This window comes from Camelus bactrianus, chromosome X, assembly GCF_048773025.1.
Source record: "Camelus bactrianus isolate YW-2024 breed Bactrian camel chromosome X, ASM4877302v1, whole genome shotgun sequence".
NCBI classification, from domain to species: Eukaryota; Metazoa; Chordata; class Mammalia; order Artiodactyla; family Camelidae; genus Camelus; species Camelus bactrianus.
In genome coordinates, this window is record NC_133575.1 from 30,322,283 (window position 1) to 30,343,034 (window position 20,752).

Here is a 20,752-nt window from a genome sequence, read left to right on the forward strand (position 1 = left end):
GACCTGGAGGTGAAATAACTTGTCCAGGTTCACACAGCTAACGTGCAGAGAGCCGGGATTGGAACCAAGATATGTTTCTTTCCAAAGCCAGCACTGCCTGTACTACAGTATTCTCATTTGGAGAAAACTCGAACCCTCCCACCTGGGTTTAGCACGAGCTCTTCCCAGTAGGCTCTTGGCCAAGGCCTTCTGAAGGCGCGGCAGTTCTCCCCTGGAAGCTCCTGGAAGCAGAGAACTTCCCAGAGACAGGAAACTGCTGATGTAGCTGAAGAGAGCAGAAGTCACTTGATTAACTGTCTGTCTAGAATTGTACGGCCCTCATTTAACCTCATTCATTGCAAAACAACTGGAAATAACTGTTTTCACTTTATGGAGGCCCAGAGAGGCGACCTCTTTCCTAAGAGATATTCCACAACAAGGCTAGGACCGAAAGCCAGTGTTATTTCTCCCACCTGCCTGTTGACGGTTTACCATCTCACAGGACTTTCTGGTGGCGTCTAGGCCTGGGGCAAGACTCCCTCCGGTAAAATGTGCTTCTCGTTGCATTTTGTACCAAGTTGAGAGAGAGAAGTCACGAACATGGAGCGTTCTGTTAGTAACTGTGTGCTTGATATTTTAGTGCCTGTGCTTTAAGTGTGTGTAGAAACTTTTATTAATATTTTGAATGAAACTGGCATTTCCTCTATTTAATATATGTGCCCCTAGCTAAGAAAAAATAATTTATGACCCTACGCACATATGTATGCTTTACAAGTAAGTAACGCAGCCATGTGCAGTGTACGCACATTCCAGGGCATCATCGAGGGCCATTCCGAACACTCAGGACTGTCGTTATTTCATTTTGAGCTGAGAAGAGGCAGATTGTAAGACATATGCCTTGTAGGAAAGGAATCAATTCTCTTTCCTTTTATCTGCTTTTCAAAGTCACAAAAATGGAAACCCTTAATGTCTCATAAGTACCGTGTAATCGCCCTGAACTGAGGCATGTGTGCGCACACACACAATCAGCTCGGAAAGCACAGGAAGCGTGAGCTGAGTAAGCACTTTTAGGTGCCTGCAAACATTGTTCAGCAGTAGGGTAGCCTATTTGCTTTTCAAAAGGCCATTAACACTACACTGTGTGCAGAGTACGAGAGGTAAGGGGTCCCAGGGCACCACCGCGGGTGCCGCATTCAGGCCACTGTGAGGGAGACGGTGAGGCAGGCCTTTGCACCCCCCGGCTGTTCTGTTAGGATGGGAGGGACGGAGGGGGGGGGGGATACGGCTCCAAAGGAAGGGGGTTGGAAGCCATTTCCTAGGAGATGTGCTTAAGGAAACGGGAGGGTGGCCCCGAGGAAGAGAAGCAGCAGATTCACACGACGACTGTGTTGGCACCGAGGAAGGGCCGTGGCACGGAAGAGAGGTCGGGCTGGTCCTGGGGTCTCCCAGAAGCCGATCCCACACCAGCAAGTGGAAGTTATAAGTGGGCAGACTGTGGCCAAGGGGAAGGAGGCCCTTCTAGCTGTGGGAACAGTTTAAAAACTGAATGAGCTGCCAGGGGTGGGTGGGTGGAGGGAGGGGACTCGGCTTGCAGACGCCAGGTGACCCTTGTGAGGAAGAGGGTCCGAAGGACCCCCAGACGGGGTGGAGCTGTGTCCCATGACACAGAGTCCTTTCTAGCTTAGGGAGCCTAACGTTCAGAAGAGGGGATACTTGGTTGTAAAGAGCCCGCCCAGGTTTGTCCCCGTGGAGCCGGGCTGACAGGCACGGCGCCAGCACGCGTCTTCCTGCCGCCGTATCTGACTCTGTCCCCGTGCACTTGACTTTGCAGTATGCCATGTTCCTGTCCCTCGTGTTCCTGGCTGAGCTCGTTGCTGGCATTTCAGGGTTTGTGTTTCGTCATGAGGTGAGTATCAGCCAAGTGGAGAACTCAATTAAGGGTCTTTGGGAGATGGATTTTGGAAACCTCAGGGAATGTGTAAGGGGTGCGTAGAGGCTCGCTGACATCTCCAGTAGTGTCGCTAGTTTCCAGATGCCATGTACTGGGAGCGGAAATTCCAATACAATTCTAAACGCACGAATTTCGCCAAACCTGAAAACTTGCTTGTTAATCGTTATCTCTATTTCTTTACATAGCTGTGGCATAAAAGGGTTCTCCACCTTGTTTTAAAAGTGACCTTCCATATAGATGAAATACTTTTAAAACAGCTGCTTCTGCAAGGCACGAGTGTGTGTCCATATAACAGGGTTTCTCAGACGGCAAGGGCAAGCCCAACTAGTCGTTCGCCAAAGGCAAAGTGCTCAATTTCCCCAAAGCAGCCTGTGCTCTCCTCCCCAGAGCCCTGCCGGGCGCCCCCTGCCGCCTGGGGTAAGATCCACACCCCAGTGGTCAGGAGCCCAGCTGCTTTGCTTGGTGGGGAGGGAAAAGGAGAGAAGACTTCACAATCTAAAACCCCTACAGCTGCGCTTTGTTTTCATCTGACATGTAACATTTTATAGATTTCTACAGCTGGGGGAAAATAGTTTTGAATCTTTTGTGCTCCTGCTAGTTTCAGGGACACCACTGCTGTCCTGTGTGGCCATCCTTCCATGTATGGTACCCCAGGCTGATCTATTTAGACAACATATAGATGCTAGCACGGAGCTGAGACATTCCTGGGCCGCCTGTAGCCGCTGCGGTATCACTTTTCAGATGTGCACATTGATGATAGGTCAGAAGGTGTATATGCTACAATAAAGTTCTGGTTTTAACTCCCCTTCCCCCTCCAAAATTCATTATTATTCCCTGTAAATAACAGTAAAGATCGAAGCAGCTACATGGGTGTTGGAATGGGAAGAATCAGGAGATGGAGGTGGGAAGGATGGTGAGGTTGAGTGTCTGTGCGGCCCTGGAAAGTCTGGCCTCACCTGTACTTGGGCTCTGCTTTTGTGCTTGGCCGGCTGAAGTTCCCAGTGAGCCTGCCTTCTGTGCTTCCTTCCCCCCTCTCCCCATCACCCTGCTTTTCCGCTTTACCAGACATGGCCCCTCACATGCCAAGGCTGACTTCTAGAACCCATTTGATGTGAGCTCTGCATCTGCAAGTAGACCCCCCAATTCTGATTCTCAGCTGAGGTGACACCTGATGAAGCCATGGCCTCGACAGCCCTAGAGGTGCCCTCAGTGCCTGTGTGAAGCCCAGGCCCAGCCCGGCTCGCTCCCACCTTCCCCCTGTGTGTGCTGCTGGGACTGGGCCCCATGTTTGGGTTATCCCCGGTTAACCAATTGAAAGCAAATAACTAGAAAACCCAGGCCTGAGGGTGAGCATTCTACCATGACGGCCCCTTCTGAAAATGACCAGCCACTCTGTGGGTCATTAGGCAGGGTTCCTCTGGATTGGGGGTAGGGGGAAAGAATTCTTTTAAGCTCCTGAGCTGATAAATCCCTTGGTTAATTTCCTGAGCTCTTTTGTCTCCAGAAACAGGGCATTTCCTCCCTGGCCTACATTTATTCAGAGACTTTCAGGAGAGGCTATTTTGGGGCGGAAGTTGGGATGAATCTGAGTCCATCTGGGCCACAGTGGACCAGAGCCACGTTCCTCCTTGTCTTCCCTAGATCAAGGACACCTTCCTGAGGACCTACACGGACGCCATGCAGAATTACAAGGGCAACGACGAGAGGAGCCGGGCGGTGGACCACGTGCAGCGCAGCGTAAGTCCCGGGGAAGGAGATGGGGCTGCCGGCTGCCCACGGGGTCTGGCCTTGGACTTGTGGGCTGCCCGTGACATTGGACCAGCAGCATTAGCTCTTGATCCCCATTCTCCACCTCTTGATCCAGATCCCTTACCAAGAGTAGACATCCAGTACTTATTCAGGGTCTAATGATCCAGGTAATTAATGTCAAAGAGGACAACTCCCTCTGGTTTGCTTTTCCTTGGTAAGGATGTGAGCATCCCAGGGAGAGCTAGTTTGCCCTTAAAATCCAAAACCTTGACAAGGAGGTAGGCAGTGAGTGTAGGACAACCCTACTTTGAGTTGGCTCCCTAAGGCCGGCATTCTGGAGATGGTGTCTTTAGGCTGGGTGGAGAGCCCAGCTGAGCTGCTTCCACGGGCTTGGGCAGGGCAGTGGGCGTGAAGAGCGGATCTAGGAGCGACTGAGGATGTTTCAGGTATGTGAATGGCTGGGCTGCCTCGTGCTTCGCAGAGGGTATGAGGAAAGTCGATGTTTCCTGCCTGGAGGTACTCGAGCCCAGCGGCCCATCAGGATCAACTAGAGAGGTTTTGGGTTGAGGGCTGTCTTATATGGTTTTAGTTTTGGTTTTGGTTTTGGTTTTACTTCAGAAGCAGTATTCTGATTTTTATGAGGGTTTTTTTTGTAACTTATGTTGATAAAATTTCCAACTTACACAGAAAAATTGCAAGAGTCCAAGGAGCTGTACACCTTTTACCCAGATTTGCCAAATAATTATGTTTTGCCTCATTGGCTTTAACACCCTCTATGTCAGCAGTTGGCACATCTTTGCTGTAAAGGGTCAAACAGCAGCTCTTTTAGGCTGTGAAGGCCAGGCATTCTCTGTCCCAGCTACCCAGCTCTGCTGTTGTGGCACAAAAGCCACCCTAGGTGACACGGAACGCATAGGCATGGCTGTGTCCCTATGAAACTTGATTTACAAGATCAGCTAGCTTACCAGCCCCAGCTCTCTTACTCCGTATGCGCCTTTTGTTCCCCCCTAAACCATTTATGTACGAATTAGGATAGATTCCATAGTGAGCTTTTTAAAACCATTTTGCCTCGGTTCCCCATCGACAGCCCCGGTTTGGTTGAGCTGCACCTGCCTCTTTAACGGCATCCAATCACACAGGTGATTTTGCTGCGTAGCCGGGCCAAGCACACCTGCTTTGCTTTGCGGCGGTGGGAAGGGAACCAATGAGCGTTGTAATCTAGAACTCACTTCCTCCGCTGAGTTCAAGCGGGCTTTCCAGCGCGCAGAACTGTTAGTGGAGCTTCAGCTCATCTTGACGCACCAGGGCTGCGCCTGTTGGCTTAGGGGCTTGGTCCGTGCTTTCCTTTTAGAAGTCGCTGGGCGGTGAGTGGGCAGAGCACCATGCCTCCGCTCTGCCGCACTTGAGTCTTTTCCTTTCCTTGCTAACAGCTGAGCTGCTGTGGCGTGCAGAACTACACCAACTGGAGCACCAGCCCCTACTTCCTGGAACACGGCATCCCCCCAAGCTGCTGCATGAACGACACCGACTGTAACCCCCAGGATCTGCACAACCTGACCGTGGCCGCCACTAAAGTTAACCAGAAGGTACTTGCTTCCCCCCCCCCCCCAGCCCTGATGGGATCAGTAGTGAATGTTTGGGGAGGGCTTTTTGGCCTCTGTGAAATTATGACGAATAGGTTAGAAATGGGAGCCTTGGAGAGAGTCAAGAATCTTCCTTTGTGGTTCTTGATTGCCGAGCAGAGGCGCTCAAGGCCGCGCACGCCTGGAAGAGAGAGCCGTGACTCAGCTCGGCCTCGCGTCCCTCTCCCTCAGCCAGACCCTACGAGGCATAGTTCGGAAGGTTTAGCAAGTGGTTCCTGTTAGCTCTGATGCTGATGTCAGGGAATGGTGCCGTTCTTCTTTCTGGACGTCCTTCTTCCGCTTAATATACCTTTGAAACATGAAATTGTTCCCAGCTGGGTGCCAGTCCTCAGCGGGAAGAGGGAGTTGAGTTGGCAGGCGGCATCTGCTCCTGCGAAGAGGGTGGTCTTTATCTTGGAGAGTTCAGTGCTGTAGGAAAAGAAAATCAACAACTTCAGCTCAACACACTGTGAACATCCTGACTCCCAGAGAAATTAGAGGGGAAAAAAAAAACTGGCTAAAAGAAATTGGAAAGTTAGTACATGGTAGACATGTGGGAAATGAAATTTAAGTAGTCAGAGAAAAGGAAAATCAATTCTGTAATCTGCTCTGCAGAGAACATGGTGAAGACATGGCCCAGCTGTGCACAAAGGCTATCTATGCTCTTAGACACGTAGAGAAATGCCAGGTAGAAAATATGTTTTGGTGAAACAAAAGGAACAGGGAAAAGCCTACTGTTGAGTTTACCCGTGGTTATGCAGCCATCAGATTAATTTTACTTTCTCACTAAGGTAAAGTTCTAGTTTTCTAAGGTCTTTAAAATCCTATAGGATCTCAGCCAACAACTGACTAATTCAGAGAAGATAACATCTTTTCAAGATTAGAATGTTAAGAGATAGTTTCTATATTTTACCCATTTAATTTTGGTGTCGGTGGCAGAACTGCTGCGAGGCACTGTCACCAGTCTAGGAGCTCGTTTTGTCACTTTGGGGCGTGTTAGTTGGCTATGGGCGTGGTAAGACAGGATGTTCAGTGCTGACAGCTTCTTAGCTAAGAGGCCATCTGTTCCGACTGGCATTTTCCTGTGAACTCAAAGTGCGAGGCCTCCTTCGCTTCTCATCAGTAAGGTGACTTCTGGTTTCTTCATGGGCCTCCCTGCTGAGCACCCATGCGTGTCATTCTGCCGCCACTTGATGAAGTGCTGAGCAGACGTAGCACTCGGTGGATGCTCTGATGTATAGAAGGCAAGGCGTGCTTTACAGCAGTGAGATATGGGCACAGCTCAGCCTCCGGAGGTCCTTTGTAGAAGCAGCAATCATGAACCTGGATACTTTTTTCTTTTTTTTTAATTTCACCCAGACTTCCTCTTCTTTTGTGAAATTTGAGGGCCTAGAAGTCAGGACCACAGACTCCAGTTTAAATTTTGGCTCAGCCACTTGCTGGTTGTGTGATCAAGTTACTTAACCTTTCTCAGCCTTGTGTTTCTCATCTGTAAAATAGAGGTAATAATCTTGCCCCTTAGGATAGATACGAGGATTGAATGAGATAAAATATCTAAAGCACAGGGCACAGCACAGAGTAGGGACAAGATGCATGTTAACTATGATGTTCAATGTTAGCTGTAGTGTAACTGTCTCCCACTGCCCCACACTCAGTCTTTTGTTAGAAATGATGCAGCAGGTCCTTGTAGGGAGGATCTTTTCTTTGTTTTCATTTCTATCATCCTTACAGTGATTTCCAGAAAGAAAGATAGGGTAGCATTTTTTCATCTCACTAGTAACCTACAAACTGGTCTCCCTCCCCACACACATACCCCCCACCACCGAATCCTACTTTATATCTTCCTGGGTACCTCATATACCTCAAAGAGGTACGTAACTTCTCTCTCACTTCCCTTAGACACTCCACCCTGGCTCCCTCAGTGGAGAAAAAGTGAATGAAAACAAATCTGTCTACTAAGTTTCATTAGGTATTCTCAGTTAATGCCCACCTGAACTTCTCAGACGAATCACTTCCCAGGCCTGAGTCTCAGACACACCTCTCATCTTTAAAAGGTAGGAGATGCGGATGGGGTGGACGTTGTAATAGCAGGTGCTCGTGAAGGTTAGCCTCCCCCAGGGGGCTTAACGACTGCCTCATTCTAGTTACGCGGGATCCTGTTACATAGAATAAGTAGATTCTAAATCTCTGTAGATCTCTTGGTGTCTTGAACACCATAGGGTTCACAGAAAGGGGACTCTTGGCTCTTACCTGGCAGCCTGAGAAACCTACCTTGTACAGATAACTGGGAGAAAAGAGGAAGGAGGCGAGAACGGTTAAGCAGGATATTTGCTGTTTGGGGGACACCTCTGATTTTGGTTTTGCTAAGCAGGATGCTGAAATGCCTGCAGGTTCAGTTAACTCATAGCTGAGCCCGTACTCCCTAGGAATTCCTTGACTTTTTTTTTTTTTTTTAAGATCAAGGGCAAGAGGAAGAGAGGGAGTTATTCTACTTGGCAGATCCTGAGCTACCTCTTCCCAGAACCTGTCTGGGACTAGCCGTCTGCTCCTGCTATCGCAAGTCTGCCACTTCCAGGTGTTTTCCATTGGAGGCTGTGTTGATTTAGACTTGCTGAGAGGGCGAGCAAATTACCTGTTCTGTTTCTGGGTGTTTCCTAGGACACTTAGCAGTTCTCTCTGTAGATTTATCTCACACCTGACAACCAGGCTTTCATTTTAGGAAATTAAAAGAGATTGTTGCGGGCAGATAAGATTGTGGTTTCAGGGAGAATTTCGGGTGGAATGCAAACATGGACTGGGTTTGTAGGATCAAAGTAGTTCTGGTAGTCTGCGGAGCCAGGCTGAGACCTGGAAAATGGGCTTGTGGGCCCCTGGAGTGAATAACAGAGAAAAGGCTAGAGATGGAAGATGTTTATTTCAACCTTGGTCTTCGATCGTTGGAACAACCACGAAGTGAAATCAGTTCATCTTCTCATCTTAAGTAACTCTCTGACTGATGCAATTCATTAATTTGCTTTCTGTTTACAGTGAAAAATAGTGGGGGAACTGTTGTTATCCAGGAGTGTGCTTCTCAGACTTTAACGCACACATGAAGCTTCTCGAGCTATTGTTAACGTTCATTAAAACTCATTAAAAATGAATAACCCCAGAATTTGGCAGATTCTGATGCGGTGGGTCTGGAGTGAGGCCTCAGATTCTGCATTGCTAACCAAATCCCCCGTGATGCTATTTCTGCTCATTAAAAACAAACAAACAACAAAAACAACAACAACAAAACCACCCGCTTTGAAGAACAAGGTGTAGAGAGAATGGTTTGGCCACAGTTGTACTCATGCCAGGCCCTTACTTCATTTTACTGATTCCCCTTCCTGGTTGGAGTGGGCTGATCAAAAATAATGTGACTGACTCTGAAATCTCCCACAGTGGAGTGGAAGTCATACCTTAGAAAAACATACTTACTTTATGGGTAGAATTAAAGTTCACAGCAGAAACAAACAAACAAAAACACCTATTGCAAACTATTTCGCAGAGGAAGAGAACAGCCCACTTCACTTCTCTTGGGTTTTTATTACTGGGTTTGTGTTTCCATATTTTGAGCGGACCTAACACCGCTGGTGATCTCAACTGCATTCCCCTGCCCAGTTGTCACTGCAGGGAGGAGACACCCCAATGAAAGATGACCAGCACAGAGAGAAGCTATCTTAGCCACTACCATTTGGGAAAGTGCTGGAATGTCCACCTCTCTTCTTGCTTTGACTTCTTCCTAACCCAAACTGACCTCCTTTCTACTACCTTTTGGAAAATCGTGTGATATATAGTTTCACTATTAAAATGAAGTCAGCTTGCCAGCTTCTCCTAAAAGAGAGAATCGAATTTCAAAACTTCCCATGAGCAATAACGTATTTCCTTTCCCACCCCTGCCCTGGCCTTCACATTTGCGTCACATAACCAAGGAGCATAGTCTGTCCATTGCATTGAAAACATGTGTCAAAGCACTGCTGCTAAGTTAATGCATCTCTTTTAATTTGCCAACAGACTGAATGCATAAAACATCGCTTATTAAAAGCATTGGCAGCATTTTCAGAAGCTCTATGAGACATGTTAAATTGTTAAAGTTTGAATTTAAAAATGGAAGATGTTCTTTGTTCTCATTCTTCAGATGTTATTACAATTTAGTGGGCCTTTCTTGATAAACAACAATTTCCTTTACCCTGTTAATGCAGTCAACGTCTTGATTTTTCACAGACTTTATACATTCGAGCTGAAGCCCTTTTCCAGAAAACTGGAAAAAAACTACGTCTTTCAAGGCTGAATATGACACTTCAGAAGTGTAGGTTGATTTGGCCCAGTTCCAAATAAGTATACTATAAAACCCTCACGCATGTGTGCGAGCGCACACGCACACATACACACTCACTAATTCCCACTGTTTGAGCTGTCAGACAAGGAAGTGTCGGCTTTTGCCTTTGTGTTATGAGTAACGTACGACATTTGGTGTCCTACCTGGGCCAGGTTGACAACATGTAATCCAGAGTAACAACAACAAAACTTACTTGGCAGCATTGCTGAACTCCAACCAGACCATTTATTTTAAAGAAACCGAACTCTAGCGTAAGGTAAGCTAGTTCCAGCTGAGTTAGAAGATTGTAGTTGACATATCTTGGGATTCTTTGATGGGTGTCGAGGATTTGTGATGTGGGCCAAGCCACTAGGGTGGCCTCTGTTTTATGAGTCCTGGTACATAAATTAACTTTTACCAGTATCCATAGGGACCTTTTTTTTTTTTTTAATGGAGGTACTGGGGATTGAACTCAGGATCTTGTGCATGCTAAGCATGTGCTCTACCACTGAGCTATATCAATTTTAAACTAATATTGAAATTGGTAAAATTGGTATTGGTTTTAGTCACAACATTTGGAGTTTCATAGTATGTTAAAGGGAAACTCACTTCTTTTTATGAATGAGGTTATTGACATCTAGAGAGAGAGGAAGTGACTTGTTCAAGGTCATATAGTAAGTTTGTGGAAAAGATGACTCCAGAACATAGGTTTTTTCCCTGCTTAAAAAAAAAAAAGCAAAAACACAAAAAACTTGATGGTCTCCATAGGAAGAAGCCTAAAATGCCATAAAGTTGGCAGGTATTCAAACACCTCTTTCTAACCAGATGATTTCACTTTATTTATCTAAGATTTTGTAGTTTGTTGTCAAAAGGCTAGTAGCTGTGTTTATGATGCTGGGTTTTCCTGTTCGAGGATGTGGAATGCCTTTTCATCTGTCCAAGTCTACTTCTGTATCCCTACTGTGTTCGCTGCATAGATCTTACAGACTTCTTGCTAAATTTAATCCCACTATGGAAACATTTGCGGATGAAAGTGTATATCTGAGACTTGCTTTAAAATAATCCAGCCTGGGGGGGTGAGTGTTGAAGAGATTTCGACAAAACAAGATTGGCCACATGTTAATTGTGATGTTAGAGGAAGGGTCAGTTGGGGGTTCATTGTACTACTCTCTACACCTTTTGTATCTTTGAGATTTTTCATTCTACTCGTGGAATGAAGGCTGGGGTGTGTGTGGGAGTGTTACAGGGTAACACAGCCCCATCTGGCTTGGGCAAAACATGTCTCTGAGACCATCTCTCTCTGTTTTCAGGGTTGTTATGATCTGGTGACCAGTTTCATGGAGACCAACATGGGAATCATCGCTGGAGTGGCTTTTGGAATCGCATTCTCCCAGGTAAGTTTGCGACCGGGTCCAGCCTTTCCTCTGTCTCTTGCTCTCATTTCTCTCCCTGGTCTCCAGAGTCCCTGGAGGCCCCAGGGAAAGGCTGATAGATGGGGTCAGAACTCCTTGCTCATTAGTCCTCAGGTCATCTGTTTATTGATTTTCCTTTTTCAACTTAAATGAAGTTTTGCCATCAAGGGAATATCGGTTACAGTTCAACTAATGACTAGCTCCAGAAAAACAACTTGCTTCTTCTGTAGGTCAAATGGAGGTTAGCTGCTCAGAGTGCTGCCTTAATTGGAGCATAAACAATGCCACGCATCAAATGGCTGATTTGGATTTGTGGGGCGCGGGGAGGCATTTTTCCTGGTTGATCTGTCCCTTTTTGTGTTCTTAGTTCCTGTGGATTATGCATGAGATCGCTCCCTTTAAAGAAAGCCTAAATTTAGCAAATTTCATCTTATGATCATTATTTTAGCCTCTAGGTTTAATTATTGTTTCTTAAGAGGAAACTGAATTTGTACATATCAGACTTTCTATCCCTTTATCTCCACCCAGCCTCTAAAAAAGAATGGAAGAAGTAATTATGCAAACTAAGCAAGCCACACATACTCTAGGGTGGAACATGATAAAGCTAAAGCTAAAAATTTGCCCCCCTCCACCAGGCCATGTATCGCCCCACAGGCTTCTGACCTCCCAGCCAAACGATGCGGCCTTGCTGTAATATTGCTGTGGGTAGAAGGATCTGCATAGATATTGACCAACCAAATAAAAACCTGATTTGTCTCTAACTCAGATTTTTTTTCAGACCAAAAGATTACTTTTCCAGCAAAGCCCAATTACCATTATCCCTGTAATGTTTCAGTGGCTCTGATTTTACCTGCCTGAAGTGTGTACTGGCCCTCCCAGACTATAATGACTCCCCCGTCGTCCCCTATTCTGTGCCTCTTTCCTTCTTACCGAGCACTGCAGATGCAGTTGAATTTAATTCAGGTTTGTTCCTGAAACGTTTTTATTGAAATAATGCATATACAGAAAAGGGCATGCATTGTATGTATACTTATTAAATTATACACAAAACGAACATACCTGTGTCCTAACCATCTCTGAGATCAAGGAAGAGCACGTTAGCCTGGTAGTTTTTGCAAACAGAAGGCTTGGCCTTAGATAAGTCGAAAAACTTTTCTTCCCAAGCAGTTACAAAAACCTGTGTGACGGTTCATCTCACAAGGCCATGTGGACTCAGGCAGCACGAGGGTGTATTTCCTGTGGCAATTTCCAAGTCCTTTTACCATGCTTTGTTTTTTGTAGCTCATGAAGTGAATAAAACCCCACCCTTCCACAAACCAGAGTAGGTACCACAAATAGTGCCAATTAACTCAGTCTCCAAGACCTGTCAAAAGAAGTTGCAGCCCTGCATGTTCTCCCGGTTGCTATCATATCTCAGTAATAGCACTTCAGTGACGTATCTGCAGTGGCCAGGGGACATTCTAGAGGATTCTGGACCTGTGCAGGAGGCACTTGGTGGCTGCACACAGAGTTGAGTTTACACATTTATGTGCAGCCAGGCTTGCGCTTGGTGTTTGAGGACGACTGTCTTCTTGGAGGAGGGACTATCGCCGAAGTCTCCCCTAATAGCTGCCTGGGAACCATAAAGGGACCTGCTGCTCTACTCTCCCTGGGGAGAAGAGAGCCTCAAAGAGCCTAGAATCTCATAGATGAAACATGTTATCATCCAAGAATATTTCCATGTGGCCGCGAGGGCTTGAGAAGACAGTCCTACTCTCATGAATGGGATGAACCAAGTCGTCAAGAATCTCATTAATACCTCTCCCACTTCTCTCTCGCATCCCTACAAAGGGACTTTGGGGTAGACCGATGGTTATCTGGCCCAATGGGTGTTCATCTCTGTGCTGCCTTGAAGAAGTCCCTTGAAGAAAGCGGGGCTTGCTGCATTTGCTCCATGGCCCTCTGGGGCAGTGAGAGGGGCTTTGATCCCCCTACTCAGGGAAGCCCCAGACAGACCCTCTCTGCAGAGTTTATGTCTCACCAAGGTGAAGCAGTTGTCGGGATAAAAAAACAAAACCCAAAGCTCAACAGCATTGCAGAGTCAGTCCCATTCACCCCCGTGGCCAGTCCAGTGCCGTGGGGCAGGGACTTGAGTTCTGGCGTGCTTGGCTTGGGGCAGGGAGAGGAAGGGCCACGGCTGGCTGTTAGTAGCAGTTCCTAGTGCCGGCGACCTCCGAGGACCTGGAAGCTGAAGCTGGCTTCCAGAAGCCAGTAGATCCAGGGCCTCTCCGGGACCATGGTGGCCACTTACCAGATGCCTGTTCAAGAAGAACCAGCCCCGCTGGACCAGGAACCCAAGCTTTAGCCACGTGTGTTCAAACACCTTTGGACAAGTATCATAGCAAAACACAGCAACGGTTGCCTGATATTGAGAAATCCATCATGTTGGCCTGTGTCTCGGCCTTCTTATAATAAAGCAGCCTCTGCTGAGCAGAGGCCACAGGGAGGCCAAAGTGGGTAGGAAAGAACAGAGCTCACTCTCCCCCCTCCTCACCTGCCCCCCACCTTCTCTCTTCCCTTTTCCTCTCCTGCTCTGTGATGTCCACGCGCTCCTCTGTTGGAAAAAACTGGGCTTGCTCATCCGTTGTCTTAGAAAGTAAAGGTGGTATGAGGTACAAGGAGAACTAGGCTGAGCCTAGCCTTTCAACCACCTGTGCAAGAACTTTGTCCCGTTACCCAACTTAGTAACTTAAAGCTCTTGAGTTCTGTTTTTGGATGGAAGGGTCTGGGCAGGCGTTTAACACTTCTCTCCACCAAGTCCTGTTGCCTTTGCTGTCTCAAGGAAAAGCCCATTTGTCTGGACTTGATGGGCAGGCTCCCCTATAATTTTATAGCAGGTGGTTGAGTGTGTTTTGACAGCTTTGGCAGCTACTCTTTTATTTGAGAGGGCTTGGGGGAGGGGACACACACACACACACACACACACACACACACACACACACACACACACAAAGATCATCGCCTTCCTCATCCCTAAAGTGACCTGGAAGCCAAGAGTCCAAGTCCGGACACTCGCATCGCTCAGTTTGTGGCACTGCCTCCCGCCTTGCTTGGCCTCCTGCTGTGGGTCTCCATATTTAGCACTTTGTACCCAACGTAAATAGCTTCGCTAGACTTGGAAGCTGTTAGGCTGGATGAATCCCCCACAGCACAGAATGTGACATCCCTGGGTAGGGACGCTAGAGCTCTTCTACAAGAGGGGAGAGCTGAGCGATGTGCTTGAGGTTAGGCGGCCACTGTAGATGCCAGGTGACAATCTCGCCTGCTCTGCTCTATAGACACTGAGGCCAAAGACACCCCTCAGCATTGCCCCACATAGCACCTAAATGGAACTTATTTTGTGCCTTTATACAGAGAGGGTTTGAGTCTGTGAAATTGTAAGGAAAAAGGAAGCTACAGATCCTTTTCCTACCCATCCATCCCCTGACCCTCACCCCTGCAGGGCCTCCCCCGGGCCCAGGGGCTGCTGGGGTGATGCATCATGGGCCAAGGGTTCTTTTCTGGGACCTGTTTACCTTTTCCGTATGGAGGGCAGGATACAGATGTCAGTAGCCTCCATGAGGCATGGCCGCATAAGGCTAACGGAACATTTAACTTATTCTCCTAGTATTTTCAGGCCCTGGAACGGTCCCTAAAAGCATTTATACAGTTTTATTCATACCAGATTCCTTGGCACGTTCCCAAAGGCGTGGAAGTTTTATTTACTTTCCCAGTTAAGTCACCAACATAAGATCTCCATAGGCGTTAGAAGGATCTGAATTTTTGACCTACTGCTTGCCACTTTCTTGTTAAGAAAGCTGCTTTTACAGCTGTGTTTGCTGGCCTCTCTCTGCCCCTCAGTACCAGAGATGGGGCCACGGTGGGCTCCCGTGGGGATCGCAGGGGAAGACACCCTGGCCCCATCGCCTTTTACATCCCTTATCTTTGCCGACCTGGACCCCACCTCTCTCTCATCCCCTGTCTCCCACCTCTTGGAGTCTGCCCCGGTGCTGTGACTCACAGAGCCCCAGTGATGCCCAGCCCTCTCCAAGCTCTCTGGGGAGGAGGCGCTTCGAGAAAGCCTAGAGTCGGCCTTTTGTAAGTAGAGAGCCTTTCTTCTCTTCCTCCCTCTCTGGCTTCTCCGTTCGTGAAGCAGCAGGGCCTCCCAGAGGGTTTTGTGACCCAAAAGAACGCAGAACGTATCGACAAGGCCGATGGTGGTAAAAATAAAACGTGGCTTCCACAAATTGGACAAAGGCTAATTACAAAGCCTTAGTCAACCAAATATAAATAATGTGATCTCAAACTGCCTAGGCTGTACGGGATTGGCATTTCCCCAGGCACGGGGGGAGTGAGGGCTGGTCCTGGGGTCTCCGTCACAAGGGCTTTTCGGCATCCGAGGCAGGCGCTCCTTCTGTCTCCCTCCGGGATTAAAGCGAAGTTTGTTCTGCCCACAGACTCCAGCCTTAATACATATCAGCAGCCCGGACTCCCACAGAGTCGACCTCTGTTCTTTGAGGCCCTTTTTATACATACTTAACGTAAAAAAGGGTTTCATCTAAATAAGGATGGATTTCTCTACCTACAGATTAATTGGGTCTAGTGGCAAGCGGGCCTTTTGTCCTGGCTCAGACTGTGAAAGAGGCTGTGTCTTTACCGTTAACAGGCTTTCAGTTATGTACCTGGAAATAACCCAGTAATAATTGGCATTAAGTACAGGATGCTTCCCCGTTCCCCACCTTCCCTTGACTTGTACTTATGGAAATGAGAGAGCAAAGTTTTCTCCCAAACATGATGAAACACGATAGCAGATTTGAAATCAGTAACCCCGTGAATAATTCAGAACACCTACCATATCCCGAAGCCTGGATTCTCTTGCACTAGAAGTAACTAAAAGCCAATACGTGTAAACTGCTGTTTCCACAAGGCTCATACGTACCTCAGCTTGAGACCTTTTTTTTTTTTTTTTTGGAAAAAAATATCTTAGTGGATGTTAAAAAAGTGATTTAAAAACAAATGTGTCTTCTGCCATGGGCAAACCGAAGAAGGTATGTTCTTGCCCCAGAAATACAAAATATAATTATTTTAAAAGCAAACAGCTTTTCTTTCTACCTGTATTTTTTAAAGTTATGGTTTCTGTGAGAGAGTTAGTATGTCCAGTGCTTAGCAATGATGCTGTTTCTGTTTGGGGAACAAAAAAAGGTGGACAGACAAGCTATATTCCCTTGAAAGCAGGCGTTTTAGATAAAAGAACTATGAAAGCATACTGAAGGGTTGTCTGGCTGTGTGGCTTATGAATTGCTGGCGGGGGCCAGGAGCACTGCCAACTGTGAAGTGAAAGGGTGACCACTGGATGTGCTTAAACACATGAGGTCAACGAGAAGAACCTGAAATACTAAGCTTTAAAAAGAAAGGAGCGTCTAGGAACTTGAAATAAAGAGATGCCCACTGCGAGCCCTCTCCCTGACGTGTGCAGTGTGAGGCAGGAAGGAGCCCCTGGGGGTGTGAGGCGGAGGGCTGACTCCGGAGAGGACGGGGGTCTGGTCCCCAGGGTGGGGGTGGAGGCTGGAAAAGGGGCAAAGGGGCTATTCTTGGCTAGAAGAAAAGAGCGGAACCTTAAACTTTGTGTGGGTTACCTAGATGGTTTGGGGGAAATTATTGAACCTCCCTGAACCCATTATCTTACCTGGAAAATTGGGACGGTAATACTGCACAGGGATGTCGTAAGGGTTAAATAGCTTGATATCTCTGAATGTGCTATGTGCCTCTAATGCTTATTTGGGGTTTGGCTGGCATCTGATTTTTGACAGTATCATGTGTGATCCTGGTGTGTGTTGGTCCTGAAAAATGGCAGTTCTAATGAACAGGGACAAGCTATAAGGTTCAAAGTCCTTGCACTCATGTGAGGGATTTTAGTTTCTCATTTGGCACAGTATTCTGGAGGTTACAGCCATGGCGCCTTTGGCCACTTGGTGGTAGGTGCATGATACTATGGATTTTGTGGCAAAAAATGATGTTGGCCAGAGACTTAGTAGGAGATAAGGGAAGTCCAGTAAGGTGGCGATCTTCCTTACCCGATAGAAGTTATAGTTTGCATATTTCACAGCACAATTGCAATTTTAAAAAGAAAGATAAGAATCTGGGATGGCACCAAAAAAGGGAGGCAGGTGGACTGGAACCTGCGGAGTTGGGCAGAGAGCTAGCAGAATAGAGTTCAGGTGTTGCCTTGACCAACACTGGGACCCAGTGTGACTGTAGGTGTGTCACCTGTAAGAGAGGGGTGACCAGATGGACTGGATGAGTGGTTCTCTCGCCTGTAAGACTTGTTAAAACACCAGTTGCTGGGCCCCATCCGCAAGAGTGTCTGATTCAGCAGGTCTCGGGTGGGCCCTGAGAATGTGTGTCTAACAAGGTCCCGGGTGATGCTAATTCTCCTGGTCCAGGGGCCACACTTGACACTGTACTAGATGAGGTCAAAAGGTCATTGCCACCTCTGAGCCAAGCAAACATGGCCCATTGCTTAAGGCAAGGAGAAGGGACTCCGTTTAGCCAAGAGATACTGCAGGCCTCTAGACACGGGTGCAGTCACGCTCCTGTCTGAAGAGTGCTGATCCTCTAGAGTCAGGAATGAGAATTTTGGTTTCCAACGAGCAGAATGTGCAAGATGTGTTTAAAGATATCTCAATAGTGTTACAACAGCTTTTATCAGCTCCACTGTGCTATAGTTAAGTCAAGGCCCAAAGATGGGTAGAAGAGTGAGGTCTTCTGAGGAGGTAGAGGTACCCTGATAGCAGTTGTCCTGGGGCCCCTGAAAAACCAGTAGACCTTGGGTGTAGATGGGCCCATTTAGGCCTAAAATATCTACAAGGTTTAGAGACAAAAAGAAATTAAAGTCCCACTCCCCTCCCCAACCCCTGGCCCCCCCAAGCCATGACTTTTCTTACTTCACTGGCAAACTCACCAAGTACAGCATCTCATCATCTCAAGGAAAGAACTGTCATTCTGTCAGCTGGGTATGGCTGGAGTATCATCCTGTGTTGAGATAGCTTCCCCAATGCATGCACTTAGCTGGTTTTGAATTTGATTTTGGCATTTTTGTTAATACCTTGCTAATTCTGTGGTGCTTCAGTTTTTCATTACTCTGAGAACACGTGAACACATTTCAATACTACTTACATGTCAAAAGCTGCTTTTCAATGGCCAGTTCGAGAACCTCGAGCTGTCTTCCACCAGCACTTAGACTCCCTACAGCCAAAATCAGGTTTGATCGTTTTCCCTCGTGCGCTTCCCTCCATTCACATACGAAAGCCCTCCACTGTTAAAAATTACATTGGGGTGGGGGGTCAAAGAATTGTTCAGCTCAGTGACTTGAGATCCTCCTTCTCACTTTTCTTCTGCCAACAGCTGATTGGCATGCTGCTGGCCTGCTGTCTGTCCCGGTTCATCACGGCCAACCAGTATGAGATGGTGTAAGGAGGTGAGTGGCGGTGGGGAGTGTGAATTGCAGGGTGCTCCCTTTGGGGCACATACAACCCTTCAAAGGGACAAGGGTGCTGCCTGGCCACTTCATTCTTTGATCTTGGTGGCACTTGTCCACGTGCCAAAGCCTCATAGCTGTGATCACTGCTGTTGTGGAAAACATATACATGCTCTCTTCAGCTTGTCACCTTATTTGAAGTCCTTGTTAATGGTGAGCCACTCACATGTTTTCGTTTCTCTCTTAGTCTTTCAAGAACGACGGAATAAGAGACCTGTTTTCAAAAGGAATGGCAGCAATCTTTGAAAGACTTCCAAAGAATGTTAGAGCACAGTACATAACACACCTCCCCTAACCCCCCACCCTGCGTGCAACTGACACTCCCACACAGCCTCTGCTCCACCTTTCAGCCTGCATCATGTGTAGCGTTCCATTTTGTGAAGCCCCATCGTGCCAGAGTGTAGCCAGGTTCCCTGCATCTAGTCCTAGGGGACCCCACCCGAGGCCATGTGCGTGCCGGCTCCTCCATCTGTACCTGGTCCAGCTGCAGCTCATCGTAGGTGACTGGTTATCCGCACCATCACTGGCCCTGCTGGGCCCTGCATGTAGTGTGGGAGGCTCCTGTTAGCCCTTGATCTTGACTGATAAATGCCCCCCCCTCCCCCAGATGTAGACAAGCAGATAGCTATCTGTTCTTTTGGCTTCATCTCCTTTGGTTGGGTTTTCCCTTTTACTAAGGCTCTTTCCTACCTTCTTCAGGCTGCTTAGGACATGCAAAGAGAGACATTGGTAATTGTCCGTGAGGAGAAACAGGCACGAAGGAAATTGTTGCGCTCTGGGTGGCATCCTTGCTCCTTGTTACATGCCTGGGAACGTGCAGTGTAGTGCAGCTAGGCCTCTCAGTTGAAACCTGTATAATCCTCTTACAAAGCTGTATTGTTGCTTCCCGTGAAGGAAATAATATGACTTCTGTTTTTCCCCAATTAACCGCTATTGTGTTATTTTACTTTCTCTCTACTTTTTTCTTTGCATTGACATTACAGACATTGAGGACCTCATCAAATCAATTTAAAAATGAGTGTGAAGGGGGAACAAAAGTCAAAATATTTTTAAAAGATCTTAAAAAATAATGCCTCTGTCTCGCATGCCAACAAGAATGCATTGATATTGTGAACATTTGTGATACACGTATTAATAAATAGAGTCATTACAAATTGCTGTGTTCTGGTTTTGTTCTTTGGTTGGTTAAGTTTTTAAACACATTTCTAGTCCATCTTGTTCCACAGAGAATTGGAAGTGGACCACCTTACACACTGGCACATCCCCCTACACCAGCAGCTCCCACTCCACCAAAATACCATCAGGCAGTGGAAAAATCGAAGGGTTAGATTTTTTATGGACATTCCAGAAATTTGAATCATTTCATTTATCACGAGCAGGAGATACTGTTGGCTGCGAAAACAGAATCTTCATGTTATTTCAGGCTGGAGGCAGAAAGATGTGAGTGTTTTTTTTTTTTTAAAGTCTGGATGTCATTTTTTAAAAAAGGAAATATGCATCTGTTTTTCCCTTTATTGTTTCTAATGAGCATGTATTCTTCCCTTCCTCCCTTCTTCTCTGAGTAACTGTCTAAAAAAGAGATGACATCATACCATTCAGTTGTCCCAGTGGCCTGGTTTGCACTCAAGTATGGAGTCCTTACAGTTGATGTTTTAAAGAGCATTTTAGCAATATGTGCAGTGTATATTATCTGTGATCTATTTTTTCCTTCTTAATGAATCATCTTTAAGAACTAGTAAAAGCATTTATTGATCTGTTTCCAAATAAGTGGATCTAAAAAGCTCCCTCTTCTCTGTAATTAGGATGGGAGATAGTGTTTTAACTGGATGCATTTATTAGCCCAAACTCTGCATCAGGTAAATCCTAAAAGGCTTACAAAGGGTACTGACCCATACCTTCAGATAGTCTCTCTTCCAAAGGCCAGCATTTTTAGAGAATTAAGATCTCTTCTGTGGAACCATATGTATCACAGAACTTTAAAGTTTCATTTAAATTTCCATTTTATTACATACGGAAATGAGACTTCTCTGTAAAATCCTAAATAGAACCACCCGTGGTTCACCTTTTGCAAACTATGCGTTTACTGGTATGCTAACACTAACATCGTTCTGCTTTGGTAAGCAAGAAAGCTCTACATTTCTAAAT

General features: G+C 46.7%; 1 protein-coding gene across 1 annotated transcript in view; it reads left to right on the forward strand.

Annotated features, from left to right (window-relative positions):
• The window catches only part of TSPAN7 (tetraspanin 7), a 115,256-nt gene extending 95,495 nt beyond the window's left edge, over positions 1–19,761 (forward strand). The window contains exons 3-8 of the mRNA XM_010949525.3: positions 1,811–1,885; positions 3,572–3,667; positions 5,110–5,265; positions 10,951–11,034; positions 18,475–18,547; positions 18,795–19,761. Of these exons, the coding sequence (XP_010947827.1) occupies positions 1,811–1,885; positions 3,572–3,667; positions 5,110–5,265; positions 10,951–11,034; positions 18,475–18,543 (480 nt within the window). The 3' untranslated portion in view covers positions 18,544–18,547; positions 18,795–19,761. The remainder of the gene's footprint in view (positions 1–1,810; positions 1,886–3,571; positions 3,668–5,109; positions 5,266–10,950; positions 11,035–18,474; positions 18,548–18,794) is intronic.
• The last annotated feature ends 991 nt before the right edge of the window (positions 19,762–20,752 follow it).